A 22,305-nucleotide genomic window follows, 5' to 3' on the forward strand; every position below is an offset into this window, starting at 1 on the left:
GGCGAAGTGCAGAAATGAAGCGCACCCCCCCTCCCCCCATTGACACTATTGAAGAAAGTATTCGGGTTTTTTTATGTGTACATTGACCTTTTTTGAACCCAAGAAAAGTGTATTCATACCACAACAGATGTAGAACAAAAAAAATCACTAAATTTAAAAAATGAATTACTCTGTCACTCTCTTCCTTTTATTCAGAGGTTCTGTTACTTTGTACACAATAGCCATTTTACATCAGTACAGAGGCAACTCAGCTCATCTTCTTTGACATAGTACTGGTCAAACCTCTTAGTCCTAATTTCCCATGAACTTTGCTGGAGCTGAGGTTACATCACACTGGGGGAAATATTTTGGGAAATCAAAGTTAGGTTGGGTTAGAAGAATGCCTTTGGGTTGACATTCTTGGACTCAGTCTAGGACAGAGAGCACATCCTCCTGGACTCAGTCAGTCCTGGACAGAGAGCACTTCCTCCTGAATTCTTGTCCCCTTGAGCGGATCCACTTATTTGCAACTGCATCAAAATTGACAAGAAACACTTTTGAACATTTTTGTAAAGCATCTCTTGTGAGAATATTTAAATGGCATCAAATATCAAATCTTTGATGGAAAGCTTACACTTCCAGATACAGTTTAAGACCAAGTCCTAGACTAAGAAAGACCAAGTCCTAGACTATGAAACACATTATATGGAACTGTTGATTTTGGAAACTCACCCCACTTACTGCCTAGAAAAACAGGGCACCCAGCGTGCAGGGTTCGGGCATCTTCCTCTCCACTCTTCAGCAGGTTGTACCATACTACTGCCGATTGCTGCGAAAGCACAGAGGTGAGCAACATTCTGCTTTAAAATGACATTTACATTCTGCTACCCTAGCAGCCATAGCAGTCACTTTCAGTGTAGTAGAGACTGAGAGGTTCACTAACCATTTTAGGTCTAAGCGCTGCACCAATGCTTGGAAACACGGTGGCCCCTCCCACTTCCACATCACTCATCTGACACAAATAGGGCAGGTTAATAATGAACTTGACACAGCGTGGTATAAACTAAACCTCTGGTCAAAGAAAGTCCTTTTAACAGGTCTTACATAGACCAAGACAGTTGCGATTCTTCTTCCTTGGAGTTCATCATAAGAGTCATTCACAAGCTGTACAGAGACGAAAGAGGTTTCTTTTTGTTATATATTTATGCAATATATATTAGATATTTTGAATACAGATCAAGTACTACAAGTGAGTTTTCAAAACTACTTCTATACTATATGTTACTACTCTATGTTAATATATGCCCACTACATAACTGCAGCTAAAATTGTATAGCATGAAAACAGAATCAGCAGGTGCCCACCGCTGAGTCATAGTGTGGTTCATATTGTCCTCCAATTCCATAGTTTGCAACCTGAAAGAGAAAAGACACATTCTGCTTTGTGTGATATGAATCGTGGCTCACTAAGTCGTAAGTCAGTCCAGTTTCCACAGGGTTAGGAAGCAGTGACACAGTAAGTCGGAGCCCACAGAACCCTCTTTCATACACCAAAAAGTTAAAAGTGGCCAAATTACTACTTAATGATGAACACTTTAATATTTTAACCTGGAGCTCCTCTGCTGTTTCCATATCCAGCCCAGTCACATCGGCTGTGCGTTGATTGACACGGGCAACCACTGGACTATCATCTTCAGACAACCAGGCACTGAGAGAGAGAGAGAGAGAGAGAGAGAGAGAGAGAGAGAGAGAGAGAGAGAGAGAGTCAGTCAGTCAGTCATATTTACACCCAAGTCTGAAATGAATCCCATTTTAAAATTCACTACAGACAGCAAAATAGGCTCCCAGGTAAATCAGAAGTCATGTGAAATCATGTTTTTAAGATAAATTTAATTGTGGCTCTTTTTCCACACATGCTTGTGAAATATTCTCTGCGTTTCTCATATGACTTCCTCGTGTATTTCATACTAATCACTGCTTACCTTTTTGACACACGTACTTTGGTGGAAACCTTTTTCCCTGTGACTGGGTCCACAACTTTAGCTCTGGCAAGCTAAACACAAAAAGAAATGCTACAGCATTACAGCAGCTACTGCTTGTTGTTGGTCATAACCTGGATGCGCATCATTTACTATTTAATGTAATGAAAAGTATGTATTGCATAATTACATAACAGGTACCAATACTTTCAATAAACATCATAAGTATTTTATATATATATATATATATATACAATTTTAAAATTCTGAAAAAAGCATGCTATGAAAATAATGGTAATTCAAGCATTTCTCAAAGATTTCTAGACAAAAAATTCCCCATAAGCTCAATTTCTTTGCTCCTGTGACATAAATATATTACCTAAACAAAATGCTGAAAAAAGCACAGATGTAATGCCAAACATGCTTTCAAAATGCTGTGTCCTATAATGTACAGTTATAGACACACTCACAAGGTTAAATTTTTAGACTCACCTTTGACCTGGAAAGTCCTTTGATCACTTCAATCTCACTTAGGGTCAAAAAGTCATGAAATCTGAGGATGAGGGGTTGGTCCCACTCCTGCTCCTGCTTAGCAGGGGCATACATCAGCCGAGGGTTCCCTCCCCCTGTTGTGTATCTACAAACCATCTTCCTCTGTCTCTGAGGGGTCTGCCCATGAAAATAGACATTGGATATGAGGAAGAGGGGGTTATTCATAGCATACCATTGGTCAAAGCTTCAGGACTGAGCAATACTAGCAAAAATGATCATTTTGGTCACACAATCATTTTCCATTTTCTTTGGATAATGTTCCTCTAAAACATCTATTTGGTTATATATTAAAATGTCAACACAACAGATTTATGCTTATTTTAGCACATTTTATTTACTCACATCCACTCACTTGCATTTTCAATATAAGCCAATATTGATGGAAGCAGATTTTCTTTGTAATGATGCTTCATTGTAATGAATCATACAGTTTTTCTGCTAGTCTATCGCCTTGCTTTAACCTCCCTTACCATTTTGGTCCCTTCTCCTCTACACAAGGCCTCATAGTCACTGTACCATGGATGACCCAGAGGAGCTTTGTCAAAAGGAGAGATGGAGAGTTGTGACTCATTCCAGCCTGTAAGACTTTCTTCCAGCCTGCTGAGATGTGCTAGATTCAGGTCCATGATATCTGAGGAGAAAAAAAAAACAAGAACAAAAAAAAAAAGAAAAAAAAGAAACCTTGGAAACACTTTACAAATAAGACTTTAAATATGTGTTTAAGTTACAGGGCATCCTATTTGATTATTAAAATGTTAGGTATTATACTTTAGAGCATAACTTTCATGTAATCACTTGATTCATGCACACATGAAAACGTTTTTGATCTAGTTTGGTACATGCAAAAGCAATGTGACCTTTAGTAATGAACTTTGAACTTGATACAAAATAAAAACATTCCACGATGCCAGGTCTAAATATGAAAATAATATAAATATAGAAAATAGAAAAAAAATTAAAGCTGTAGAACTCAGATTCACCATGCAGTAGTAAATGCTGGCTTAGCCCAAGGGTAATGGGCAAAGTCCCTGCTGAAAGTGGAACAGAAGCAAGGAGTTGCAGAACTTGCTGTATGGTTACTGCAGCATCTGTAGCTTTATCAAGCTTCCTCAGGGTTTCCTGCATCCAAAGAGTCCCATACTGGAACCGATGATTCTGGTGAGCCACCACAGCAATTTGGAAACATTCATCTGGATCCAGGTTCAAAGTATTTTCCAATCCTAACAATAAGAGAATAGTTAAAACGTTAACATTTTTACAAAAATGTAAACCCCAGTAGAGGTCTTCAGAAGAAGTGTCTTTGGTCAACACGAGCAAAAGATGGATAACCGGTAAGCATGAGACTCACCAGTCATTTTCTGTGGATCTAGTTTGTATAGGTCCTGCAGTCTAAGCATGGCTATTACTACCCCTTCTAAATCAGTGTAACTGGGGAGCAGATCAACTTTTGACATCAGGGCACTGAAATCTATACAGAAGAGACATTCCAAAGAAAAAGTCAATAGTGAGTTAAATTGATGCTGGAAAATCATTGCTACTCCAGAAAATGAGCATGTATTTTACAGCTGGCACAGAGATGAAATGGAGAACCAAACCTATAGCAAATCTGCTAGAAATGAACTAATGCAGGATGCACTTCTGCATGCCACCTTCATCTTACAAAACCAGTCTAGTTTGACATTGCCCAATAACCCTTGCTACCCAGCCCAGTCTTTGAGTATCCTCAGCTGTGACATATTTTACAATAATCCTGCTCTAATACACCTGAGACATAAATTCAGTGCTTGATTACTAGCTCAGGCATGTTATGAGGTATGTTAGATCACAGACTCTCACTACATTAGTTACCATTATGCAATAAACACTGGCAACCATTTCTCATATATCCTTAACATCTCCAATTAGAACTGTATAAAGAGCCAGGCAACAATCCAGGGGATAGAGAATATTACATTATTTCCTCAAATGTTGCAGCTGCTCTCTCCATTGGCTAATCATAGCTGCAAATAAACTATTGTTCTTCGTATGTGAGCCCAAGTTAATTTAGACAGTTAATGTTAATTCATGAGATACAAGGTAGTGACTCTTCCTGTCAAGTGGTGGAATTACAAAAGAGAAGACATCCTGGCTGAATGTGCAACAGAACAAAAATATCTGTGGTATTTGTGAAAGAGGAGTCATATGACAGGTATGAAAAAACACTACTGCTCCTGGATTCACCTTAGCAGCAACCTTGTTTTAACCCTGAGTTTACTAGCAGACGTCATGAAAGATAGAAAGTGTAGCAAATTGGCTAATTGTCATTTAGACAGTTTTCCCAATAAGATGATGAATTCTGGCAACTCTGGGCAGATGTACTGATGTCTAACTGGCTAAATGGCTTTTTAACTGTATGTACACTGCTAGTTCACCCTCTGAGAGGTTTCTTCTGGCGACTTCTTCAATGGCTGTGCCTGCATTCTTCAGATGTCTCACAAGCCTGAATGCTGTGAGGGGGTTGCTGATGAACCTTTCAGGGTCTTCAGAGGAATCAACAGAAACAGTCTCAAGGCCATGAAAAGCTCTGTCCAAAACAAGCACATTGGTTGAACAATTTTTGGGGGGGCTTGTGTGTAAGCACTTTAATGTACATTACATGCTATTTTTATGGACTCTTTGTTGCTGTGTATTTTTGAAGTTTTTATGAAGCAAAATGTAAAAAACAGATATAAACCTTCAGCAAAATTTATGCATCTTTTCAGAAAGACAACAAGGCATTCATTGAACTGTAAGAGTACCATATTCAGTTTGATGTTGATTATTTATAATTAACAGTATTACAGTTACCTTTTGAGTAGGTTTGTCTGGTTTTCCAAAGCTGTGATGTAGTGTTCAAGACTTTCAGAAAAATCCTTCTTTAAATCAATAAGCTGTGTCATATGATCTGTAAAGCATAATCTGCCTTAACATGTATTTTAGCCCACCTTTTAATTTGCAAAGACACAACAAATAACACATGAAGGTCTTTTATGTAAAAAGAAAAAAAAAAGCAGAGAATGCAACGTGAGTAATGTATCAGCCATTTTCAAATAATGATTAGTTTTAACAGTGTTAAAACTGGAGTCATGATATTTGAGAACATAACTGCAACATTACTACACTTACTGTTTATGCAATTATAAAATGAGCACACTGCTTTATACTTTTGTTTGGAAGTTATTAGACCACTACATATATTTAAGTACATTACAGTTTCCAATGATAAAAATGAAATTAATACCTTTCTAGGTTTAAGAAACATACAAGATTACAATTTAAACAATTTGTCATAATAATCTAACTATACACTACCTGTTGATGAGTAGAACTCATTCATTCCACCACAGAAAATCCAGTGCGATATCATTATAATGATCACCTTCATCTCCACTGTCTCCATTGCCAGAACGTAGTTAAACACAGCACACAGCAACGAAATGGACACCTTACAAGTGTTCAGTACACAGACAAAAGGTGATGGGGCAAGCTCCTTAATTTTGCTTCTAAAAAGCAAAACCAAACATAATAGGTCCACAAACTCAAAAATCCCTATGAGGTTATAAGCAAACAATCAGAACAAAGGCAGTAAGCCAGGTAGTTATGTTTTGAAACAATGTTTCAGTAGGAGGACCATCAGTTGTGAGACATGCCGATTTCCTGACGACAAAGACGTGTTTTTGCCACACTTTAAATAGCTTAGTATTGCAATACCCAATTAGGTGGTTTTGGCTAACAGAATAACAATAGCATACTAACATGCTGTCACAGAGTTCTGGTCACTGCAGTCTTATGAAAACAAATGGCTAAAGTTTTGAACTAATTCTATGGGAGCAGCCAGCAAAAATGCAAGAATTACAAATGTTTATGCAATCTGTACAGTGTGACAAACTGGGCATAATTATATGACTAACCAGAGAAAAAAAGGTCACCCAGTTTTGACACAATACTTATTTTTTCAAAAGGTGCAATGAACAACGTCCAACAGGCCTCAAGTTTTCCAAAAGTATGAATTTCAACAAATAATACCTTCACAGACTGTCGATCAATATTCCATAAACCAGGTCATTCATGAGCGTTGCAAACACACATACACACCATTTAAAAGGGACACTGTTTATTGTACAGCATATATTACATTTGTATATGCAATTAAAACATGAAATACCATAAAACAGTACAATAATTTATGCATTCTATAAATAAAAAACAAAAGAACAACAAAAATATTTTGACCTTCTGAAAAAGTTAGCAATCTTAAATTCTAGCCAACCCCTTTTTGATTCAACGAATGGAGACTAAGGTGAACCCCAAGTGTATCTGTATTCCAACGAGCTCCTCTCCTCTTCCTCAGTTTCTATTTTGGCACACAATGTGGACAACAGGGGACAAAAGCTTCGCTGGGCCTTTTTACTGACGAAACAAAATGCACAATAGTCACAATAAACACTCCAGCACCCAATAAGTAACAGTATATGTTATGGAAAAAAATAAAAGAAAGAAAAGAAATATTGACAGTTGAACAAAAAAAGGAAATCCCTTTAAGGCCAGGAACTTTGGATGCCTTACAAAGTGTGACGGCTACCGTGACCTTATCACCACAGATTCTGAAAACGCAAGTGTTCAACATGGCTACCAAAGCTGACTGACTTAGTCTGAAAAAGTAAACCATGACATCCAAGACCAGAGCACCAGAGTTCGGAGTGTGGTGTATGGGTTTGTTATGTGTCACAGTCCAAGCATTGCAGGTGGAGCGGAGTGCTGGTTTAAGACCGGCGAGGTCACCTCAATCCACCTCTGTGAGGCCACATGGTCGCCTGAACTCCTGCCCTCGCTCATGGAACCATTTGTTTGATACTGCCAAAGACACAGGAACATGTGGAGGTTAAAGGGATGTACACTATAATGCAGTAAAAGCTGATTCATGCTGAAGGAACTTCTTCCAAGTAAAATCTTTTGGTGAAAAATGCTTTTCACCTGGACATGACTTTGTAACGCTGTAGCATTTTGTTGAAATAAGGTGTGTGTGATAAAGCCGATTTGTAATACACCATGACAGGTGGGGGCAATTTGATTATTTTTAAAACTGCACAACATTGTTTCTGCATAAAACTGATGGGATGAGATAACTGGTAAGTTTGATTGTCAGAAAAACTTTAGCAGTCTTGAGCACCAGCATTAATAGTACTTATTTTCACTGTGTTAGGAACCTCCATCATTAATCTAAACTGTGTTGTGCCCCTCCTACTTACCCCATTTACTCCCCACTAGTACAGGGCAGGCTGCATGCCTCGTTCGGTAGTCTCCCTCTCCACTCCTGAAGAGGTTGTACCAGAACACTGCAGTACCCTGGCAGCACAACAGTGAAATAGAGACAACGTACAGACACAATAAATGTTAATGACCTCCTTGCCTATCTAATGAAGCAGCATATGGAGGTGAGGACAGGTAAAGAGGATCCTACCTTTCTTGGCTTGATAGCAGCTCCGAAATCCGGGAACACAGTGGCTCCACCAGCTTCGACGTCGCTCATCTACCAGAAACAGACAAAACATATTAGGAGCAATGACCTGCACTACGTTCTTGGTCCAATTTCATAAGATACAATATACCTTTAAGTGTATTACTTCTGCATGTACCACCACAATATGTATCTCAATCTAATACAAACCGAATGCTGACAATTATAGTTATATTTATATGCAAACAAGAACAGATATATTGTGGAACTGAATATTTTGTAACCTTCCTAAAATATAGCAATGAAACAAGGCATAGTCTAAAAATCTAGTTTAAAATGAAGTTAATATTTCAGGAATAACATTTATAAACATTAATAAGATATGTATAATTAATTACATTTGCATCAAGTGCATCCGAGATAGAGAACATAAAACAGTAGCTGTTTGCAAATCACTGGTGACTGATGTGTAATTTCGGTCCCCAGTGGAACTGAGCCATGAGATTGTGTGTTATCTTGATAACTTACTATCAATTAAACTGAGTTAATGGTTAACAAAGCAACTGTTTCAAAGCCTCATGATTATTTTCAATGATAATGATAACATACTCAAGTTCAAGTTCGGTTTATTCATCACATACATAGTCATGCACAGTATAACACGCTCTTTTCATTAGTAAGTAATACAAAACAAGTGGCATTCTTTTTTTCTTTTTTGCAAAGGTAAATGCAATAACAAGTTCATATAACTCTTGATATTGCACTGGAGCAGACACCACAGCCTTACACTACAGAACTGAACTTTAAAGACTGATATTTAAGGCATATGCACACTGCCCAGCATAAAGAGTCAGCATGTTCTATGGCACATTGCTTTTCCTAATAGACATTCTAATTGGCCTGCCACAATCTTAACTTACTGTAATTACCATGTCAGTCAATTAGTCCATTACAGGGAGTGTGCTGGTGAAATAAGCCAGCTATGGCAAGGACAGTTGCACGCATTCGCAAGAGTGTCTCGGCGTGACTTTGGCACCACAGGACGAGGGGCTGCATACTTACATAATTTAAATAAGTAGCCACCCGATTTCCTGTGCCTAACGATTTGAAAGCTTCTGGCTCGTCTTTCTATGAAGATAAAATTTCAGAGTGAAAGGCAGGGGGCTTGTTTCAAAGCACGCGTGTACTTACATAGTTCAGATAGGTGGCAAGCCTATTTCCATCAACCTTGAGGTTGCTGTCAAAAGGGCGCTGCAACAGATATTCGCAACTTTAAACCCAATTTGAAGTGCACAGGCCCAGGGGTTGCCACTCACCACACAACAATGGAGCCTCGACAAAACATACACTGGGGCAAAGCATAGCAGCTACACACAGACACTGCACTGGGTTGCAAACTCCTGGGCAACTAAATTCTAAACCGGTAAGCCCAGGTGTCTGCGATATTTGCTCTCAGTGTAGCCCCTGGTTCGCAATTGTATGTAAAAAATTAAGGAGAAAATGGTAACACTAAATTGTGAACCAACAGAAATGAAAAAGTCAGAGATAAATCTATAACGCTTAAGCACTACATATATATTAAATGTGCACACAGAAGTCCATCGTCTTAATAAGAACTATTTGCAGTGAAGTACCAAAAAAGAAACCCATAAGTTAATCTACAAACTAGTAGTTTCTAAATCCATTTTCTATGTGGACTAACAATTTCTATGTGGTCCACAATTAGCATTACATTAATGTATGATACTCACTTCCTTTTGTAAAGGAGGTTGGATTTATTTACTTTTTTGTTAGTGGTTTCCAACATTATGTTTAACTGTGAATATATACATTTATTACACTGTTAGGAAATTCAGATCTCAAATAATGAGAGAAATCGATGATATGATTATAATATGAATTGAAAATTGTCACTTAATAAGCCCTGGTACGATATTTGACATTTGCGAATATACATAATGATGATATGTAACATAATACTAGCCTGAGTGTAGCAGCAGGCCTGTTCTTAGTTTCACACAAAAACACTGTTGCTTTGCAAAGCTGTGTACAACAAACTTACCCTGGAGAAATCATAATGTGGCTCATATTGTCCTCCGACCCCATAGTTAGCCACCTGCACAAATAGAGAGAGAAAAAATAAAAAACATACCGTTCAGATGCCAAAACCATAGATCTGTTTATGCAACATGAACAAGATAATTCGTTCACTGCAAACAAGAAGCCAGTGAAAGCAAAAGAGCTATTTGAGCACTCACCAACAGCCAACTGAGAATAAATAAATAGGTCTTGTTTTATTTGAGTAACAAGGCTAAGAGGTTAACCCTGTGTTTCAAACATTCTGCCTGGGACTCAAATGACTGACACTTACAGATCTACATGTAGACAATGTTTTATGTGTAGCAACACACAGACATGTAAACATGAAGGATATAAGAGTGGTAAAAGAGTGAAAAGAAAATATAGAACCTATACAGCGCCAAAGAAAAACAAAACAAAACTGTATCTAGCTGGATCCCAAATGGTACTTCAAAGGAAGTTATATTACAAGGTGTAGTTTTATAAAGCATTTAAAAACCTGGAGAAGTTCAGCAGTATCCACTGACAAAGCGGTAACATCTTCTATTCTCTGGTTAACACGTGCAATGACTGGGTCCTCCTCTGCTTCCAACCATGCGCTGGAGGTTACAGACACACAGGACTATAACAGCAAAGCAATGGTTCCATTCTCCAACCTACATGCCTCACCTTCTGATTTAAATTCATTGGTCAGACACTCTCATGGTTACAGCTTTGGTTTTTATGGTGACAGGTTTGTTGAATGGACGCTCAGGTTTTAACGGAGAAAGATGTGTCATTCTTGCTGACTCACCTCTTAGACACTCTGTAATGTGCTGTTATCAGGACACCTGTTTTTGGATCTCGCACAGTGGCTCTCGCCAGCTAGACAGAAAAATCAATCGCACTAAGAGGGTATCAAATCAATATTTTTCTACAATAAAGCGAATTTCAAATGCCTCCACTGACCAACCATTAACACTGTTGCAGACTGGTTGTGCAACAGACTCTTTAGACAAATCTTTCTAAAGTCAAGAGTCTGAAGGTGGGAAAAAAAACGTCTGGTGGCATATAGCCTAAAAAAAAAAAACATTTAGTAAAATGGATTTCAAAAGCATAACCTCCAGCCTTCATTGTCAGTTTGTATAATCTGAACAAACACCCATGCTTGTGTAGTTTGATTGCTTAAGGCTTACCCTTGGTTTGGCCAGCTCTTTGATCTTCTCGATTTCTTCATCAGAGAGAACCTCCAGGTAGCGGACGATGTGCGGATTGTCCCACTCATCCTCCTCCTTCATAGGCTTGAGAAGGAGGCGAGGGTTCCGGTTCCCATCTTGGTAGCGGCAGAACAGCCTACTTAGCCTACGTGAAGTCTGTGGGAAGCCACAGTTAGCTCAGCATCTAACATTTAAAACAGTCTGTCAATCTTACATTTCCTTGCTAAGACATGTTACATACACGCTACAAAGATTGTACTGGTATTATACAAACCATCATGGTAAATTAATCAAATCCTTTGCGATCTCTGACTATCTCCACTGCACCCTTCTATCACATGGATGCTCACCATCTTGACACCCTCCCCTCTGCACAGCGACTCGTAAATCTCCCTCTCGGGCAGGTAGTCTTTGGGACGCTCATAGGTTCCTAGCTGAATGGGCTTCTCGTCGGCAGGCTCCTGCTCGTCATGACCCTTTTCCCTTAGCTCCTTGGAGAGCAGCTGCTCAAAGTAGCGCAGGTTCCCTCCTGCCCTCTGGTGGCTGGGATCTGTCAGTGCACAGAGGTAAAGGGTTCAATGATTTTGTTCAGGAACCATTGCTTTAACTACTTCTGTTTTAAAGAAAGATTACCAATGGACAGGAGTCGTCGGGTAAGCTCGATGGCTCGTGGCAGGTCACCCATACGATAGACAGAGTAGCTGAGGTAGTCTAGGACCTCAGCCTTAGAAGTTTTAGATTCCTCTCCGGCATCCATCTGCCTGAGTGCCTGCTGCATCCACAGCACCGAGTGATAGTAGTCATTCTCGTTGTATGCAGTTTTCCCCATGTCAAAGCAGTCATCTACGGTCAGGAAGGCATTGTAGCGCACCCCTGTAGACCAAGGTTTGAAGAGTTTTGAGTTAATGTAGTCTTTATTACTGAAATGTGTTTCAACTGAAATTCAGTTCAGGTTTATACCTGAACTTTTGAACCACAAATGACAAACATTTTGTATGGACCAGATTGCTTTTTCACATGACAAACAAGAAAATACCAGTTGTGTTAGAACTAGATAAGCATTAAACTTTATGCCTCCTCACTACAAAAACTCAATTTTTTTTTCTTTGGTTTTATTTTACAAATGTTCTTAATGTCTTGAGTTGAACATGGAGTTGGAGAAGGTCTAGGTTTTAAAGGTCTATGCTTTAAAGATTTAAGTAAACTGCAGGAAGGTAGATCAGGATCATCAGGAGGAGCATTGCAATGTGCTGTAATGTGCCACAATATAATGACTGGATACTTCTTGATATACAAAAGGTTGACAATATAGATGGGAGTGAAAAAAGATTTTAAAAGGACTCAAAGATTTCAAAAAGAGAAAACTAATTAAATTAATTGTCTTCAGCATGTTTTAGCAGATTGACAATAACCAGAATTTATTGCTGCAGCACTGTAATCTCCAAAGTTACAAATACTTAAGGCAATAAAGAACAGCTATTCAAGGTTGCAATTCTTTGCATGATGCACATGTAATAAATATAAATCCAACACTTGGAAAGACAATGACAACTTCAACATGTTTATATCAAATGTTTTTATCAATAATTATATAAAATGCTAATATTATGGACTTACAAAAAAGGGAAAGGTAATAAGGGGGGGGGGGGGAGTCAGTTACCAGGGATACGCCCCTGACCTGGCAGTTTCCCTTTGGAGAAACTCTCAGAGTCCAGGTGGTACGTGTCCTGGAGACGCATCAGAGCCTTGGCCGCTCCCATCTCGTCCTCAGCATCAGGGAAGTACTGTCTGTGCATTGAAATGTTCGAGATGAAACCTAGAGAACAATGATGCAATGAAAGATGAGGGCAGGCTTGTATAACTCTAGCACAATAAAGTCATATTACAAATTAGGCATCAAAAGCCTTTTCCACATTTTCCTCATTCATTCATCCCGAAGCATTCCAGCTTGTTGCTCCTGAAGAATTCAAAGCAAAGTCGTACAGTAGTACTTTACTGTAGAGGGCTAGCGAGAACTTGAATGTGCCCCCCTCATGCTTATAGCCAATGAATAACTCCTTTGAGTTACCCATGAGCTTCTACAGGAATCATCTGTTATATCAATATTTATTTCGGTATTGCATCATTCTTGTGAAATAGCCAAAACCCCAATCTGCTATCATGCGCTTGCCCCACACTGAGATGCCAGATCCCTACACAGTAACAAATCACATTCTGTCCTCCCCAAATGAGTGGAATTTGTTCTCTCAGCCTCCTTGTATTCTCATGAAAGAACGCATCTTGAGGCGGCTGTAAACACTCTACGTGGCAACAAGTGAGCACATGCTCTCAGAGGGCCGGAGTTCAAACGGAGGCCAGTGTTCAGCAGAAGGCAAGCGGAGCTGCATTATCATCGATGGCGGCCTGCTCCCCTCATCACCACGGTAACGCCCTCCAGCTGGCAGAGCAGAGAAGACACCTTCCCCTTCTCTTGTTCCAAGAGCTCATTTAAACGTTATGGACGTTTATGTCAAAGAACGTTATGTATGCAGAAAGCTCCCTTCTATGCAAGAAATGTAATACACAGATGGTGGCTCAGCAGTTTGCTTCTTGCTGACAACACTTAAAACATATGTTGCCTTAGAATGTTTCAGAGATTAAAACAATCAGTGTCAAGAGAACAGGCTTTCATGAGAATATAGGCTACTGATGTCTGTCTGAACCCACAGCTTTAATTCAGGAATCTTTCAGCCTGGTTAAAACTCTAGTACATGCATTGAAATTAGATGAAAGACATTTCCTGTAAGAAAAAAAAAAAAAGACAATTACTGCCATGCTAGTTCTTTTCCCCACTGGACCTTTTACTGAGCAACACATTTGGAATTGGCTTCTGTAACAAATTCACCAAAACATTGTCAAAAACCTATCCTTCAAAACATACATCTCACTATGCAATTCTTTTGGTATGCTAGCGTTTCTGAGAAATAACAAGGTTCAGCTTGCTCGCTCATACTGACAAGGTTGTATTAGCATAGATTCTTTTTTCATCCTTACACAATAAACCTAACCGTGAACTACAGCAGGACAAGAAAAGGAACACTTCACCCAACAATGCTAGTAATGGCTAACAAGCAGTGAAATGCAAGAAACATTTAGCCAGTTTAATTAATATAATTACATTTTTTAAAATGTTAAACAGCTGCTTTAATTATTAGAATCCTAAACAAGGAATGTTTCCTTCGTCATCAAAACCTGGCATTCTGACTAAATTTAGCTAACCTGTAGGACTTTAATGGCCCAAAACAAAATTTCTAGCCGAATTCTCTCCAAATGAAATTCAAGACTATTCTTTACCATCAGAAGGGTCGTGTAGCACCAGGCTCTCCAGTTCTGACCATTCTGTGTTGAGCCTTTTCACTAGTTTGTATGCGTTGACCGGGTGAGCCAGGAAACCCTCCGGGTCCGAAGTGGAGGTACGTGTCAGGACATCAAGCTTGTTAGCCCAGCTGTGTGAGGGCCCAGAAAATGACCAACATTAGCACACAAACAAAATATTAATATACACCCTATTTTCCCCCACCTTACTGCATCTCAAATAAAATGCAACTATGACTGGAAGGAATCTCCATGCGCCACATATGTTTTGGGGAACTACATACTTTTTCACTGTTTCAAGTTTGGACTCTTGTGCTTGGATGTACTCCTTCAGGGACTGAACCAGCTCCCTCTCAGTAAAGATCAGGTCAGTCATCTGTCCTAAGGGCAAGCAATGAGGGCAAAAGATTGGTTAAACAAACACACAAAACAGAATAAAAAAAACCCAAACTGTATAATCATTGTATAACATACAAATATTGAAATTAGAGCAACACTTAATAATTTTTATCAATATTAAAGCAGAGCTAAGCAGGCCAGAATTACAGTGCAGATGTCTTGAGGTAAGCAGACCACAGCTGAAATGGTAATATGCTACTCTGGAGAAAGAGTTGGGTCATATGCATGTGAACAGTTTAGAGTGATGTTTTTTGCTTCTTCTTTTATAGCATTAAAATTAATATTCTTTGTAGAATTCATATTTCTCTGATCAATTAAGTAGAAAAAGAAAAAGGCCACATACTGCCATGTTCTATATTTAGAAATGGTGTCTTAAAAAAAGTATAGGAGTTGGGTCTCCACCCAGCTACTTCTAGTTCTGGATGGCATACAATTACCACCACATACTGACTGTGGGCCTGCAACAACTTTTTGAGATGGGAAATAGCTATTCCAACTGCTGGCTCAGAACAGACTATGAAAATGAGAGACCAGGAAAACTTTCCATTTTCTCCGAAAGAGGACTTAACTAGAACTCTGCACACATTTGTGTACTTGTGTTTGTTGAATCTCAGTTCTCTAAATCAACAGTTGACAACAGGCGGCAAAAAGAGTAAACAGCTGGAAACATTAATGGGTGAGATTAAAGCCTCAGGACCAGGGGTTAGAGTCAATACTTGATGTATGGTTAAGGTACCTGACTTGTAATTGGAAGGTTGCTGGTTCAAGCCCCACCATTGCCAAGTTGCCACTGATGGGCCCCTGAGCAAGGCCCTTAACACTCAATATATCTATCCATCCATCTATCCCCAACTCAAATGGCAGAAACCCAAATTTGGATCTTAAAATCATAAAAGTGTTAAGAATGCCAATTCCTGATAAATGTATATTTTAAATAAGAATGGTTAGACCAAAAAAAAAAAAACCCCCACAAATAACAATGAAACAAAGCTGTAGGTTTACCAATTGATGTGAATATCTCTGCATGTATACCACAGAAGAGGCAGCACACTGCCCATACAGTCACAGCCAGGAAGTGCATCTTTCTGAGGCAGGTTCCTCCTAAAAAAAGAAAGATGCATATATACAAGGGGCTGCATGCCATGCAATAACAAGAATCAACCCCCCCCACACCCCCCCCCAAAAAACCCCACATCTTTTTGTGTTTTTCTTTGCAAGGCACTTCAGACTTCCCTGCTCATAGTAGGCCAGTGAACAATACAAGCATTTGTCAGAGTTTCCAGAGGCTGGTCAAAAGGACCACAGATGTTTGAGCTAAACACATCTAGACATCTGCAGTGTACATCAGGTCATTGCTCCAAGACAGAAACCAGTGAATACTGTGAACAGCAAGACCTGATCTCTATTGACTATTAATACACATTTTGTATAATAAATAATATATTTCATTGATATAGCATATTGATATAGCATATTTACAGGATACACAAAAGAGCAGGGCACACAAGGATACATTAAAGACCAAACAGCCTATTGAGGTTTTTTCTTCTTTCTCCCTCTTTGTATTGTTTTTATTCACATCTGGGTCAAATCTGGGTAAGATAAGCCTCTATGTCACACATAAATCCAAAAAACTAAAGAAAACATTAGTTTCTATAGAAAAACTGTTAGCCTACAGTCATACATGAGCTTTAACAGAACTGGAATGAGATGTGAGAAGAAGGAAGTAATAAAAATGTACAAGCTCAAGCGGCTGGGTGCACAGAAACAAGAAGCCAACCAGAAGAACTAGGTGCACTCGTCACGGATTAAAGTGGCTGTGACCCAAACCCAGCTCTTAATGCATGTTGAACTGAACATCTACAAAATGAAGATCCAAGCAATAACTAGCACAGCTGTCTACCATTTCAATAATTCAATTATTTTCATGGATACTTAAAAAAAAATGTGCTCAGTCATTAGAAGAAATGACCAATGCTCTTGGTCAGTTGTGCACGTCAACTGTTAGAACTTCTTGCAGTCCTTCTTACAGTAAATGACAAACTTCTGTTAGCATGCAAGCGTGATTGTCATCCCTGCCAGGGAATTGGGACAGGGAATTACAAAGGCCAGGCAATAGCAAATGTGAACAGTTGACATGTCACTGAATGCATGTGTATTTACTTCACCAGTAGCTCTTTTCCATTTCAACAGGCACTCATCAGCCAGATGGTAAAACAGCTAACATTTAAGTGGGAGAAGCTTGCGTTATCCCAAAGACCCTTAGACTTACACACCAAGTAAGTTTGCAGAGCAAGCAAACTGTTAACTCAGCCCCTCTTCAACATCTGAAAACTCTCTCTCTCTCTCTTAGTTGCAGGTGTTCCTTTTCTCATGCTCCCTTCTTTTTTGGATGGAAAAGTGAAGCAGGATTCATGTTTTTTTTTCCCCTGCTGAAAGTGTTTGGAATTCATTTAAGCACTAGCCCATCTTGCACTTTATGGAAAGAAAAAAAACATATGCAAGTACAGCAAAAGGAAGTAACATTTCCTTTTTTTAGCACACCTCCCATTTTTACATGTAGAGAAAAAGTAAGCTGGGTTTTCACTGTGTTTTCTGTATCTTTATAAGCGAGCCTATCCAGACATGCAGCACTGCTGTCCTGAGGCAGCTCTTTCAACACCCCCCCCCCCCCCCCCCCCAGCTGGCACCTCCTATTCCCAATAGCACAAAATAGACCTACAAGCAAGATTACTTTCCCAACAGTCAAATAGGAAACAAACAATTATCATTCTGTGATAAGTGCAAAACCAATTATCACCAGAGTTTTGCATTTTGGCACAAACCTTTTTTAAACCCTCCCAGCAGCTCATCACAGATGCGAAATTGTGACTCCAGCATAGCGTTCATGCAGTAGCTGATTTTGCCATGTATGATATAGGCCCAAATTTTATGATAACTGATCGCAATATAATTAAATGAAATACAAATGCAACAAGAGCATGGCTCTCACACTGGATCAGTGAATAAAATGCAATAATACAACACACCACAATATAGATACAATATGCAATTAATACCAGCAAGGTCCAGTATACTCAAGGGGAAGAGTGTTGGGTGATATGCACAAGTCCAGTGAAGGTGACCAGGGTGCACAAGGTCTGCTGGTGAGACATGTAGGTGCTCAGTGAGCAGTGAGAGACTCTGCAGATCAGATTAATCCGGGTACTTCATTCCACTACTGAAGAAACACAAATGACAAGTCTGAATTGGGACTTCTTACCAAACCACAAAATGTTCAGTTATTCCTACCATCCCTGCCTTTTCCCAAGACTTCAGAGGATTTGATTAGACTTTGCTTTGATCAGACTCTCACTTCAGAGACTTCATAACCAATGTACGAGCTTCCACAAAGTTCAAAATTCTTAGGATTTCTGCATTACTGAAGTCCCAGTGTCTTCCATTACCGCACTGCCTTTGCTGCTAGTGATAGTCCTGTTCCATTTCACCCCAAAAAGGGACAGGTTTAAGCAATGCAAGTTGTTGGAAAGCCTCGACCTTCACTCCGCCGCTCCATCTGTCATTATGGGAAATGGGAGAGAAGTGCTTTTGCAGTGTTTCAGTGAAAACTGCATGAAATAAAGGAATATAAAAGGCAGCAGGGAAGTTTGCTGAACCTGCATCAATGAGTGTGAAAGAGGGCTGTGCCTCTTCTTTAGGTTTTTAATCAGAAATAAAACAACAAACATCAATGTGAACAAGTAAATCAACATAAATTAAAGTTCTATAAGAAAAGAAAATGCAGTAAGCATAGAAAGTAAACTGAAGGGATATGAGGAATGATGGGAACACCTTTAGTAATTTCCTCAACATTGCAATATCATGAGTCATCACAGCTAAGAAAGTGGTCCAACTTATTAAAACACAGCTGGAAAATTCTACAGACATTTGCCATGACGTCACGTCAGGACACTCTACATTTTAGTACGGTACCCTGGAATCTTCACACACACACACCCCCACACAAATATATAGTTTGTTATCCAGTGTAGTCTCACTCCTAGAGCACCACGCCTCCACGCTAAGAGTCAGGCTGAGGAGGCCAAGACTTCATCTTAGTGCGAGCGGGTCATTGGTAGTGAGTCCATCTTTTCTTTTCAATGAACACACAGACAACTACATTCTTATTTTACTACCACAAACAACGCATTGCACAAATGAACCGACTTGGACCAAAAAAAACAAACAAACAAAAAACCAGTGGGCTGTGACTTCACGCACTGCTATTATTGGACCTCATGGTCTAAATTATTCTACAATTTAGATTCTTGTGTATACAATACTGGAGCTGATGTGGCAAAAGTAGTAGCACAGACTGGCACATAATACCGGTTCAGGCACGTTTTTGACGAAATGATAAATTAGGACAAATTCACTAGGCAATAAAAAAAGATTAAAAAACGAAGAGCAACACTAAACAGGACTCATAAAGGATCATAAACCTTTAACACTAGTTGCAAAAATGTTTTAAGGACATTAATAACGAGTTCCCGTTTACATTTTACCAACATCAGAACAGCGCTTTCTTTTGTGCCATCCCATTGATGTATCGCTCAACATATTTCCCTGGTCCAGCTATCGATAAGCTCATAGAATCTCTGTCTAGGCTCTAAGGACCGATCCGCCTTTCGCGAAAGTTGTACAATTACAAAGGCGGCGTCAGGAACTTTGGGAATGTTTCTAGAAATTTCCAAATCACTGTAGAGCAGTATTCAACATCATGATCAGTCTACACTGATGTTCAAGGCAACATTAAAACTCAATAATAATTTGGTTTAAAGCTTTACAAGCTGCCAAGCTTTTTTTTTCAAGAGTCTACACGTAACACATGCTCGTATAAAAACACTCACTAGTATTTAACATTAAACATACGTTCTAGGGGAAAGAAACTGTCAGCTTAGTTGTGAACAACTTTTGATGCTTGAATAATAGGTTACATGAAAACCGTAAATATGGAAAACGGTTTCCGTAAAATGCAAGATGTTACTAAATAAGAGAGTTTACCTTTCTTTTTTAAAAACGCAGATTCTTAAAAATCTCTTGGATTCTTCCGCTATGTTCCAAATACTTGCACAGATTGTTTGGCTGCCACGTACAGGAGCCACACACATTTTAGCCTATTGGATTGAAACATAAATCCTCTACAAAACGCGCAATATCGTTCCTCACGCATGTAAACATAAAAAACAAGGGCTCCTACAGAATAGTATGAATTGTTTGCAGGCTACTTAAACCGTTAAAGTCACAACATTTCTATTACTGCTATGTAGCACCTATACAGTCCATTACAGCGTAGGACTATCTTATTGACACCAGAGACTGGGCGCGCCAAACCTACAAATATTTGGATTGATCTAACATGTCTTTGCAATGACAATTTTCCAATAAAACAATGCAGCACTGGCTGAATACTAACCTTGGCTGGAAATTTGATCCAGGCTTCTATCAAAAGCAACACTCGCCACTGGTTTGGTGTAGACTGGCAGCGAGGCTGTGTGCGGAGCGATAGAACTAATCTACAGCTTGACGTGAATTTACGGTAAATAACACCATGACACACTGCACGTTCGCAAGTGAGCTGCGAAACGTTAGAACATGTGTTGCCTCTATGTTCTAAGGGGTTATAACCACTGAAATCGTGTCCTGGTAAAGCCCTAAAAAGTGTTATTACGAACGTATTTGTTCTCTATTTTCGGAGTTACGTGTTTTATTTCACGTACACGTTGCCAAAGATCAAAGATGTTTTATGTATATGTATCTTACAATTTTGTGCTTCTGAGGCAGAACTCAGCTTTCAATAGCAAAAATGGTCAATTGGAAGAACATCCTTTGTTGATTTATTTGTTTTGTTTACACAAAATAGTTTACGACTAAAACCTTTAAATAGCCCGTTCATATCAGAAAAAATACTGGGGAAAAAAATCCCGTTTTTACTATGTGCAAGGATTTACAGTTAGCAGAAGTCAGCCAGAAAGTTGTGTACAACTAGCAAACTGCACCAACTCAAAAAGGCTTCTTTGAGTAGTCAAAAGCTTGACTCTGTAAGGATCTTGCACAGACAAGCACAGACATGAAAATATAAATTACTTTGTCCATAATTGGCAGTAATTGTCAATCCCTTTTTGTTCCCTGCAATTCACTGTCAAAATATTAAAAGTGTGCTCCAAATAAACCATTCGTCATCTAACAGTTCTAGGTATTTCATAAGGCTTCCACAGCTTCTGGAGTTCAGCTGTTATTTATTCTACTCCACAGAATTTGGTTCCAACTATCTAATTAAACTGTTCATGAGTGCATGAATATTAAAACCACATCTGTTGCAGTGGGGTTTAGAAGATCTCACAGCCACAGAAGAGAGGAAAGAATGCTTGCCAGAATGTAAAAAGAAAGTTAAGCACACAAGAAGAACAAATGTTAGATTCAGTCGAGTTTGTTGTTGAATGATGGGCTGGGGCAAGCATTATTGGACAGATCTTTAAGTACAATAGAGCATTAAGTGTTTGTGCTGGTCAAGAACAAATTTCTAAAATGCAGCAATGCTGCTACTGCCCTTGGATTGAGTAGAGGGTAAAATACCCCAAGTTTATTTATGTATGAATTGTGTTGTAGATGTCCTGTATGTAGCACTGCTAAGCCTTCAAGTGTGTTTTGTTGTACAATCTCAGATCTTGTAATAAGAATAAATTGACCTGGAGATACTTTTTTTTCCCCTTGTGTATATAATATGCTATGAATTGTGTGGGTAATGTAGCAAGTGCTTGTTCATTTCTTCTTGTCTTGACATATCTACTGGATCTCAGCTTGTAAATAGTGCTATATAAACAAATTTGACTTTGACCTGACTTTACAAATTTGTACATTTGAGGTAGAAGTCTGCATTCAAACACAGTAACAGTAGCTAGGAGGAACATGTTTTATAGTTTTATTTGTTTTGCTTCCACACACAAAAAACGTTTGTTACTACATTACCATGAAAAAAGTTCATATTCAAAAATATGCAGTATTCTACAGAAGTGCACAGCTGTGAAGCACTTCATCATGATAAGTAAACGCATATTTTATTGAATGCCAGAATTATTTGTTTTACTTGAAGTACCTCAGGGATACTTCTCGGTAGGTAAACAGCACCGCTCTGAGCTCAGAACTAGCCAAATCTACTGGGACTCCCATCTACAGTCTGGAGAAGTCTTGTCAGTAGTAAGTAGTCAGTAGTTTGTGATTAAAATGAATGGTCTCATCACTACTCAGAAGTA

The 22,305-nt window shown here is 39.0% G+C and overlaps 2 protein-coding genes across 8 annotated transcripts; both read right to left on the reverse strand.

The window, feature by feature from the left end:
- Positions 1-277: 277 nt before the first annotated feature.
- LOC113578021 (prolyl 4-hydroxylase subunit alpha-1) lies at positions 278-5,927 on the reverse strand. Its single transcript, XM_081719067.1, has 13 exons — positions 5,840-5,927; positions 4,921-5,028; positions 3,858-3,977; positions 3,490-3,729; positions 2,980-3,140; positions 2,450-2,626; positions 1,961-2,031; positions 1,587-1,686; positions 1,344-1,394; positions 1,084-1,143; positions 923-991; positions 712-808; positions 278-509 (listed from the first exon to the last, which is right to left on the reverse strand). The coding sequence occupies exons 1-13, from the start codon at positions 5,925-5,927 to the stop codon at positions 439-441; spliced, it is 1,413 nt and encodes a 470-aa protein (XP_081575193.1). The 3' UTR covers positions 278-438.
- A 697-nt stretch (positions 5,928-6,624) lies between these two features.
- On the reverse strand, positions 6,625-20,602 carry p4ha2 (procollagen-proline, 2-oxoglutarate 4-dioxygenase (proline 4-hydroxylase), alpha polypeptide 2). 7 transcript variants are annotated; one of them, XM_027011009.3, is made up of 16 exons: positions 20,057-20,174; positions 16,016-16,114; positions 14,899-14,995; positions 14,594-14,745; positions 12,939-13,076; positions 11,894-12,133; positions 11,611-11,810; positions 11,240-11,416; positions 10,858-10,928; positions 10,564-10,663; positions 10,048-10,101; positions 9,177-9,236; positions 9,048-9,113; positions 7,989-8,057; positions 7,777-7,873; positions 6,625-7,381 (listed from the first exon to the last, which is right to left on the reverse strand). In XM_027011009.3, the coding sequence occupies exons 2-16, from the start codon at positions 16,092-16,094 to the stop codon at positions 7,311-7,313; spliced, it is 1,671 nt and encodes a 556-aa protein (XP_026866810.2). In that variant the 5' UTR covers positions 16,095-16,114; positions 20,057-20,174; the 3' UTR covers positions 6,625-7,310. The 7 variants fall into 7 exon arrangements, with proteins under 7 accessions (XP_026866810.2, XP_026866806.2, XP_035383282.1 ...); XM_027011005.3 differs by lacking the exon at positions 9,177-9,236 and adding an exon at positions 18,073-18,233 and having other exon boundaries at positions 12,921-13,076; positions 20,057-20,169; XM_035527389.2 differs by lacking the exons at positions 9,177-9,236; positions 20,057-20,174 and adding an exon at positions 20,469-20,602 and having other exon boundaries at positions 12,921-13,076.
- Positions 20,603-22,305: the final 1,703 nt, after the last annotated feature.

Source organism: Electrophorus electricus, chromosome 8 (genome assembly GCF_041902795.1).
Source record: "Electrophorus electricus isolate QZ-2024a chromosome 8, ASM4190279v1, whole genome shotgun sequence".
Taxonomy (NCBI): domain Eukaryota; kingdom Metazoa; phylum Chordata; class Actinopteri; order Gymnotiformes; family Gymnotidae; genus Electrophorus; species Electrophorus electricus.